This window comes from Mandrillus leucophaeus, unplaced genomic scaffold (assembly GCF_000951045.1).
Source record: "Mandrillus leucophaeus isolate KB7577 unplaced genomic scaffold, Mleu.le_1.0 Scaffold141, whole genome shotgun sequence".
In the NCBI taxonomy this organism is placed as follows: domain Eukaryota; kingdom Metazoa; phylum Chordata; class Mammalia; order Primates; family Cercopithecidae; genus Mandrillus; species Mandrillus leucophaeus.
The window spans coordinates 2,264,615-2,273,735 of NW_012101377.1; the positions used below are offsets into that span (position 1 = coordinate 2,264,615).

General features: G+C 51.3%; 2 protein-coding genes across 3 annotated transcripts in view; one reads left to right on the top strand and one right to left on the bottom strand.

The window, feature by feature from the left end:
- HDAC1 (histone deacetylase 1) overlaps positions 1–7,233 on the top strand; it is a 49,990-nt gene extending 42,757 nt beyond the window's left edge. For both annotated transcript variants that reach the window (XM_011974049.1, XM_011974050.1), the window contains exons 5-14: positions 543–681; positions 1,140–1,281; positions 2,680–2,772; positions 4,188–4,296; positions 4,378–4,518; positions 5,087–5,195; positions 5,289–5,419; positions 5,699–5,851; positions 6,308–6,356; positions 6,626–7,233. In XM_011974049.1, coding sequence (XP_011829439.1) covers positions 543–681; positions 1,140–1,281; positions 2,680–2,772; positions 4,188–4,296; positions 4,378–4,518; positions 5,087–5,195; positions 5,289–5,419; positions 5,699–5,851; positions 6,308–6,356; positions 6,626–6,653 — 1,094 coding nt within the window. In that variant the 3' untranslated portion in view covers positions 6,654–7,233. The remainder of the gene's footprint in view (positions 1–542; positions 682–1,139; positions 1,282–2,679; positions 2,773–4,187; positions 4,297–4,377; positions 4,519–5,086; positions 5,196–5,288; positions 5,420–5,698; positions 5,852–6,307; positions 6,357–6,625) is intronic.
- A 211-nt stretch (positions 7,234–7,444) lies between these two features.
- On the bottom strand, positions 7,445–9,019 carry MARCKSL1 (MARCKS-like 1). The gene is made up of 2 exons (XM_011974101.1): positions 8,856–9,019; positions 7,445–8,768 (listed from the first exon to the last, which is right to left on the bottom strand). The coding sequence occupies exons 1-2, from the start codon at positions 9,017–9,019 to the stop codon at positions 8,201–8,203; spliced, it is 732 nt and encodes a 243-aa protein (XP_011829491.1). The 3' UTR covers positions 7,445–8,200.
- Positions 9,020–9,121: the final 102 nt, after the last annotated feature.

The window sequence follows — 9,121 nt, forward strand, 5'->3', positions numbered from 1 at the left end:
GCTGAGGCAGGAGAATGGCGTAAACTTGGGCGGCGGAGCTTGCAGTGAGCTGAGATCCGGCCACTGCACTCCAGCTTGGGCGACAGAGCGAGACTCCGTCTCAAAAAAAAAAAAAAAGAAAAGAAAGAAAGAAATTTACACATGCAATCCAGGATACATATAACACATATGCATGCATGCACACACTCACTCACTCTGAAGCCAGAGTTTTACAAAACAGCAGTTACCTTTACTGTTACTCTGATATTTTTTTCTATGCTATTTCATTAAAAATATATATATACTAATAATGATGCACTAAATCAATTTTAAGGCCTGCTAATGGGTTACTACCCTCAGTTTGGAAAATAGTATTTTAAGAGTAGCCAGTATCATGTTTGTTTCCTGCTGGAGTAGGGTGGGAGGGAGGGGACTAATCTATGAATTGTACAATACAGCTGTTGAATAGACAGGTCTTAACCTCTCACTTGGTTCCCTGGGCTTCTTGGAAGAAGGGGTGAGTGGCTTAGTAACCAGCTTATGTTCTCTCTTCCCATGCCCAGCAAGTGCTGTGAAACTTAATAAGCAGCAGACGGACATCGCTGTGAATTGGGCTGGGGGCCTGCACCATGCAAAGAAGTCTGAGGCATCTGGCTTCTGTTACGTCAATGACATCGTCTTGGCCATCCTGGAACTGCTAAAGTATGCCTGCCTGGCCTTGTCTCTTGGAAGAGCACCTTAGGCCAGGTTCCCATTTCCCTTTCCCCCTGGGCTTGCCTCCCTAGTTTGCTTTTCCTACCGATGTGCTGGCTAGGATGTGCTCGGTGAGTGTCTCTGGCCATCATCTCCTTGATGGGGTCTTGGTTTGAACTGAGCCACGGCATGATCAGGGGCAGGTGCTGCTCAGATCCTGCCTCCAGAGTGTCCCTGTGTGGCTGGAGTTGACCCTGGCTGTAGAGTAGGAAGATCGGACTTGGTCGGCTTGGTCAGGCCTCTGGAGACACCTGGCCGCTCTTCCACCTTCCTTCAGCCAGTTTCCACGTCTCTGGTGCTTAGAGATACCTGAGGGAGGCAGCCAGCCCGGTAAGCTGGGACCTGGCGCCCTTGGCGCGTCCCATCCCCAAAGAGCCCCCAGACCCCTGACCCCCTTCTGACCCTAGGTATCACCAGAGGGTGCTGTATATTGACATTGATATTCACCATGGCGACGGCGTGGAAGAGGCCTTCTATACCACAGACCGGGTCATGACTGTGTCCTTTCATAAGTATGGAGAGTACTTCCCAGGAACTGGGGACCTGCGGGTGAGAACGCCCTTTAGGAGCCAACCAGCTCACCCTCAGCTGGCAGCTCTACTTCTCTGTCCTATCTCATGCCACTAAAAACTGCTTCCTGCCTCTTCTGCCATTCAGAATACCATGTCCCAATCTGAAGCTCTTGCCCTGATCTCTTTCCCTTCTTTATTCTGGAGGAAGGGAATGATGGGACATAAAGGGCCAGAGAAAGGAGAAGGGGTCTCCTGACTCACTGTACTTTCCTCTTGGCCACAGCTAGGTTGCATCACACTATTCTTGTGTCTCATAAGCCTTGAGTTCGGGGGTAGGAATTGGGACTCTGAAGGACATCTCAGGTGTTCTTAATGTTTTTGGGTCACTTTCCCGTTTAGCCCTTTGACTGAAAACTATGGACTCTCTCTCTAGAAAAGTACTTGAGATCTTACATCTGATATAGAATAGGTAATAGACAAGTCCCGTTACTGAAGCCCATCCGTGAACCTTAGGATAAGAATCCTTGGAAGCTACTTCCTTGAACTGTTCCATCTGCTTCTGTTAGCATGAATGTGGTGAAATCAGCTGCTTTGCCATGCCCAGTGGCCCTTGGGTAAAAAAGTGGCACTAATTCAGTTGTTTGCCATGGCAAGCGTTAGAATAAACGAGCATTCACTTTTGTTGTTGTTGTTGTTGTTGAGACAGTCTCTCCCTGTCACCCAGGCTGGAGTGCAGTGGCATGATCTCGGCTCACTGCAGCCTCCACCTCCCGCCTCCACGCGATCTTGTGCCTCAGCCTCCGAATAGCTGGGATTTAGCTGGGATTATAGGTGTGTGTCACTCTGCCCGGCTAATTTTTGTATTTTTAGTAGAGATGGGGTTTCACCATGTTGGCCAGACTGGTCTTGAACTCCTGACCTCAAGTTATTCACCCGCCTCGGCCTCCCAAAGTGCTAGACTTACAGGCGTGTTCACTATTTTGAGGTTACTGGGAAGGACTTTCTGACCTCTCTCCTTCCCTCCACAACACCCTAGAGAGGGAGGATGGGGAAGAGGAGTGAGCATTAGAGCCCTCTGGAGTGGAAAGGGTTGTCAAGGATGGGTGTTATTTCTGTGACCCACCTGCCAGCCAGCTCTAACCCAATCCCAAGGTAGAAATCTTGTGCTATAGGGTAGGATATTCAATCTCTGGTCCCATCAACAGCTCGCAGCCTGGGTGTAGGCTGAACGCTATGTCCAGAGATGATTTGTCAGTGAAGTTAGATTTGCCAGTGAAGAGAATGGTACCAGCAAAATACCCCTGTTCTGTCCTGGCCCACATCATGGGCCTAGCTTGTCTCTCTTAGAACATCTTCCTTTATCCCTCCAGCCCCCATCCTTGACCTTCCTTCAAGCTTCATCCTTCAGTTTTACTTTAATGTCCTTCTTAATTAGGATATCGGGGCTGGAAAAGGCAAGTATTATGCTGTTAACTACCCGCTCCGAGACGGGATTGATGACGAGTCCTATGAGGCCATTTTCAAGCCGGTAAGTGGCTTTATCCACCCCTTGGGCTACAAACGGGATTGGTCGGCGGTCCCGGGGAGCAAAGCACCCCCACCATACCTCAGGAATCTCTCCTTACTAAAGCTGGTGGGGAGATAGAAGTGTTTGAACCCTGGATTGTTGTGTGTTCAGTTAGGGGAACAGACACCCATATTTGTTGTTTCCTTCTATGGGTCAGGTCTTCTGCTGGATACAAATATATCTAGACACGATCTTTGCCCTCATGGACTACAGTGGGGAAGGCAGGCACATACCCAGTAGTCTGTGATTAGTACTGTTTTTATATCTGTTTCTTTGGGCTACTGGGAGATTATTGTGTTCTTTTGGTAGTGTGGTATGTCTCCTTGGTTTTTCGTGTTCCTCATTGCCTTACGTTGATGTCTGCACATTTGAAGAAGTAGGGACTTACCCTAGTCTTTGCAGACTGGCTTTGTCTGGGAAAGCCCTTCACCAGTCAGCCCATCCAGAGATTCTGGAAAGGCTGTCTGGCATGTTCCATGGGCAGGCTGGCCTAGTGCCTGTGTTTCTGAGGGCTGATCAGAGGAATGAAAGACGAACTACTGCCTGGGCTGGCAGGAGGGTAGCCGGGGATGATGTCACAGAGATGCTGATGTTTAAGTTGGACTTTGAAAAACGAGGAGGTGCCCATGTGAAGAAAGAGGTGATGGCAGTAAGGGTGGCATTTAGTGGAAGGAATAGCACCAGCAGAAGTGCAGAGGTACCAGTGTGGCAGCATGTAGGCCAGTGTGGTATATGGGAGGAATGCTGAAGGAGGTGGTGGGAAGTATATGCTGGGCTCAGTATTTCAAAGGGAGCCTTGAATGCCATGCCGAGGAGTTAAATCTTCACTTATAAACAATAAGAAACTGTTTAACCTGATAAGGTCAGGTAGTCATTCAGCAAACGCTGACTACCTACTACGTGCCTAGTATTTAATAAGGGCTACAGAAGTGGGAGTTGTGGTCTCGGTCTCAGTAATATTAGACTCTGCTTGTGAGAATAAGATAAACTAAAAGTGCTTGCTCATAATGTAAGGCTCCAAGTCTGTAAAACCAAATGAGTAGAGTAGATGCAGCTAAGGGTCAGGAAGGCTTCCTGAAGGAAGTGGCACTAGAGCTTGGGCAATAGAAGAAGAGATATAGGGAGTTGACAGGGAGGCCATTCTAGGTTCAGTGTTACTAGAGTTAGAAGGGTCTTAGAGAACTTTTCAAATTGGAGAACTGAAATCCTAAGTGGGGAAGCAAGAGCTTCAGCCTGGCACTCCCTTTTCTCTCCCACATAGCATGAGGGAGAGTGGAAAGGTAGGAGTGGGTGGGAAAGTGTTGCACCCAGCCTTTCCACCCCAAACCTCCTATTGCTTTCTTGAGGTTGGTGGTGACCAGGATGTATCATTTTAGGTCATGTCCAAAGTAATGGAGATGTTCCAACCTAGCGCGGTGGTCTTACAGTGTGGCTCAGACTCCCTGTCTGGGGATCGGTTAGGTTGCTTCAATCTAACCATCAAAGGTGAGACCAGGTAGCACAAGGATGGGTGGGCGGGGTCCTGCTTGGTGCTCCTGTAACTCAGCACCCCTTCTCCCACCAAAGGGCACGCCAAGTGTGTGGAATTTGTCAAGAGCTTTAACCTGCCTATGCTGATGCTGGGAGGTGGTGGTTACACCATTCGTAATGTTGCCCGGTGCTGGACATACGAGACAGCTGTAGCCCTGGATACGGAGATCCCTAATGGTAATAGCTGCAGGGCCAGGTTTGGCTGGGCTGGGTGGGAGCTGGAGCTCATCTGTCCTTAAGTTTATAACCCCTTCCCCGTTGGTCATATGTCCACTGTTCTTCTGATACTAGTCACTGAGTCCCCTGTATGTCCTCTTGTGTTCAGCAGACCATAACCATCACTTTTTCCCTAGTCCTTTTTAGCTCTGTCCCCTCTCCCTCCTGCTTTTGGTCTGGACAAAGTTCTCAGTGGTAATTTACAGCTTTGGAATTTCTGCTCTGTAGAGTAACTGGAGTAGTGAGTGAAGGGAGCGTTCATAATGAGCATGGGCTCAAGTGTCCTAAACCAGGAACATGGACCTTCTCCTAGTGACATATACACCACTGGTATAGACATAGAGTGATGTTAACAAGATGGAAATCCCATAGGTACCTGTGTCTCACCGTGTCTTGGAGGCATTCTCCTCTGTTTGACAGATGGATCAACGGGCCCAGATAAACCTACAAATGCTTTAGGGTGCTTACGTGCAAATGGTTCAGGTGCGGTGGCCAGGTCTCTTAACGGTCTTCTCCCTGCCCCAATCAGAGCTTCCATACAATGACTACTTTGAATACTTTGGACCGGATTTCAAGCTCCACATCAGTCCTTCCAATATGACTAACCAGAACACGAATGAGTACCTGGAGAAGATCAAGTGAGTATATCCTCCAGCCACCCCTTGGTTGAACACTCCTGACTTTGGTTTGTCCCTGACCAGAGACCTGCTACTCTCTCCCACTGGCCACAGACAGCGGCTGTTTGAGAACCTTAGAATGCTGCCGCATGCACCTGGGGTCCAAATGCAGGCGATTCCTGAGGACGCCATCCCTGAGGAGAGTGGCGATGAGGACGAAGAAGACCCTGACAAGCGCATCTCGAGTAAGACCTAGACCCAGAGCCCTATGCCTTCCACTCAGTAGGCAGCCCCCACTCCCACCACCATTCCTGGCTGCACACTCTCCAAGCTCCCCACCTTGGAGAAATCTGTTTCCAGTTCCAGTGCCTGTAGGAACAGGTTAGGGAGCCCGAGCTCCTCCCTCTTCTCTGGTTCCCTTTCCCTTGGTGTCTCTTGGAGGGCCTGCAGGGAAGCACTGGGCATAGATGCTGAGCTAGATCGGCACCCGCCTGCTCTCACCCATGCTTCCCACTCCCTCCCAGTCTGCTCCTCCGACAAACGAATTGCCTGTGAGGAAGAGTTCTCCGATTCTGAAGAGGAGGGAGAGGGGGGCCGCAAGAACTCTTCCAACTTCAAAAAAGCCAAGAGAGTCAAAACAGAGGATGAAAAAGAGAAAGACCCAGAGGAGAAGAAAGGTGGGTTTGGGTTCAGCCGGGACTTGGGTCTTGAGCCTGAGAGGATGAATCTATGTAGGGCAGTGGGAGGAGGGAGTGACTCAGGCCCTGCCAGCTCCTGTGGGGCTCTTCCTCAGTTCCTTGAGCCTTTCAATGGCTCCCAGAAGTGGCAGGGCCCACAAAACAACGAACCTCTACTGGCCAAGCACGGCTCTCACATACCACCCAAGCCCTTTTCCCAGCACTGCACCCCAGTTTCCCAGGGGTCTGCCTCCGCCCACCAGATTCTGGCTGTAGCAGGCTGGGAAACCGGTCCAACCTGTTCTCTACAGGGCTCACTGGGAGGACCAGGGATGGGCTTTTCTCTTTTATGTCCAGTGAGCGTAGTGTTGGGGAAGGGGTCTCAGGGTAAATGAAGACCTCATGGGTCTTTCCAGAGGTGCTGCCCTTAGCCATCCCTGTACTCTTGTGTTCTAGAAGTCACAGAAGAGGAGAAAACCAAGGAGGAAAAGACAGAAGCCAAAGGGTGAGGAACGAGCTGCCTGCAGCCATCTCCCTGGCATTGGAGCACCAGCCCCTTTGTCCCACCACTCTGAAGAAAGGCACAGGGACAGCTGGTCCAGCTTACAAAGGCCTCTTTCAGGGACCAGTCTGTCCAGCTCTGCAGTTCTAGGCAGAGCTAGGAGCCCCAGCCCCCAGTAGTCACCTGGGATCCTGTGGAAGTCACTGTGTCTGCACTTTTGCCCCGAGGCTCTGGGCTGGGTCATCTCATGCCAGTCTCTGCTCTCTCCACAGGGTCAAGGAGGAGGTCAAGTTGGCCTGAACAGACCTCTCCAGCTCTGGCTTCCTGCTGAGTCCCTCACCTTTCTCCCCCAACCCCTCAGATTTTATATTTTCTATTTCTCTGTGTATTTATATAAAAATTTATTAAATATAAATATCCCCAGGGACAGAAACCAAGGCCCTGAGCCCAGGGCAGCTGTGCTGGGTGAACTCTTCCAGGGGCCACGTTGCCACCCATTATTCCCCAGTTCTTAACTTTGAACCATAAAGGGTGCCAGGTCTGGGTGAAAGGGATGCTTTTATGCAACCGTAAGACAAAATCCTGAAATGCGAAATGCCTGCTTAGTAGCTTTGGAAAGGTGCCCTTATTGAATATTCTAGAAGGGGTGGCTGGGTCTTCAAGGATCTCCTGTTCTTTTCAGGCTCCTAAGGTAACATCAGCCATTTTTAGATTGGTTCTGTTTTCATACCTTCCCACTGGCCTCAAGTGAGCCAAGAAACACTGCCTGCCCCGTCTTCTCCTAATTCTGCAGGTGGAGGTTGCTAGTCTAGTTTCCTTTTTGAGATACTATTTTCATTTTTGTGAGCCTCTTTGTAATAAAATGGTACATTTCTATATCCTCCTGAGCTTGTTTCCTACGTGTCATTGGGTTGGTTTCAACTCTTACTTCCCTGCTCTTCTGGTGTCCATGAGTATTGGGGCAACCCCCTGAACAAGAAAACCCCATAAACTTACCTGCCTGCCTTAACTCCTCCCTTGAGGTTTGAGGTGAACTACTTTCCACCAATCTTCTCACCCTACCCCCAGAAGACCACTCATTAAAGCACCACTAAAGGGACGACATTTATTCCTTTTCCAAATGTTACAGTAAAACCAGGTGGAAGAGAATGGTTTTAGCAGTTAGAAAAAAAAAAAAAGTACAAATCTGGGGTTTGGCCATTAAAAGTTATTTACAACAATGGGAGAAAAAAAGACAACAAGAAGTTGTTTCACATTACAGACCTCCCCCCACCCCAAAGCCTAATACTTGCTTACCAAGTCAAAAAAGAGACACAGTTGATTCACAAGCTGGAGGTTTGAACTTGAGTAAGACATTTATAAAAACCTAGACGGGGCAGTGTCCTCCCCAGCCCAGGTGCCACTAGGCACAGCACAAGAGACTAAAAACAACAGGGGGAAGGCTGGACACTCAAGGTTTGGGAGTATAAGCACCCCACTTCTGGCTCAGGGATTTGGGCAGTAGGATAAACAAAACCTACTTGGAAAAGAATTGGGGAAGAAAACCAACAACTGCCTTATGCAGGGGTGGGGACAGAGAAGGAGGTAGGGCTAGGGACAGGAGCATTTCACATCACTAACCTAACTTGGGAAGCTGTAAGGGACCATCTTCAACTGGCCTTAGAACCAGGTGGCTGATGGGAGAATCCACAGGAGGGAGAGGAGGAAAGGGAACGTGGCTGGGAGGAGGCAATAGCCCCTTCCTTTCTGGGCACAGGAAGGCAGCCAGGGCACCAGGTCCAGGCAGTGACCTCACAAGGACAGCACAGTTTTTGCAGCTTAGAGATCACCCACCTGCCCCCACCTAGCTACTCATTCTGCTCAGCGCTGGCTGGTGTAGGGCCACTCTCCGGCCCCGAGGGAGTGGATGGCTCTGTAGCCTGGGGCCCTGCCTCTTCTTCTGAGGCCGCACTAGCCTCTGCCCCCTTGGCCTGGGGTTCCTGGCTCTCAGGGGTGGCTGCGGCCTTCCCTTCCTGGGCAGTGCCCTCGTCGCTGCAGGCACCGATCTCCCCCTGCTCCTGCTCTTCCTCTGTGGGTGAGGAGGCAGAAGAATCACCCCCACCCTCCTTCCGATTTCTCTTGAAGGACAGGCCGCTCAATTTGAAAGGCTTCTTGAAAGAGAATTTCTTCTTCTTCTTGGGGGTCTCCTTGGGGGGAACCTCCCCCTTCGCCTCAGCACCCTGGCTAGGGGGTGCTGGCTCGATGGCATCGCCAGTGGCCCCGGCTGCCTCATCTGTTCCGTTCACGGGGGGCGACTCCCCTTCACCCTTGGGGGATAAGTCTCCATTGCTTTTCACGTGGCCATTCTCCTGCAGGGCAGAGGGGACAGCAATGAGGGCAGGGGCTCCCCCTCCCCCAGCCCGCTTCCGATCCCTTCTAGAGGAGGGGGTCCCCGATTCGATTCTACTGCAACCCGAAAGTCTGGCCCAGGATCCCGTCAAACACCTCCCTCTCGCCCCTCACGGGCGCGCGGGCATCGAGCGCGCAGAGGCCGCGACCGGCAGGAGGCGCTGGGGTCCCGTGGCCCCCACCCCCGTCCCCCGGGGCGCGCTCTCTATTCCGCGCGGAACCGCTCCGGATCTGCTGTGCGGATCCTGGGCAGGCGGGCGAGCCGTTCCAGGCGACATTGGGCGGGAAGCCGCCCCGGGGCGCTGTCTCTCTGCACCTGGACGGCCTATTTTCCCAGCCTCCCGGAGGCTTTGTGTAAACGGCCCCCACCCACCCCAGGC

Bases quoted from the DNA above. Each gene is read 5' to 3' on its own strand.
- MARCKSL1 (XM_011974101.1), bottom strand. From the start codon at position 9,019: ATGTCGCCTGGAACGGCTCGCCCGCCTGCCCAGGATCCGCACAGCAGA. The intron at 8,769-8,855 runs GTGAGGGGCGAG...CCCCTCCTCTAG, and splicing joins CGCTCGATGCCCGCGCGCCC to AAGGGATCGGAAGCGGGCTG.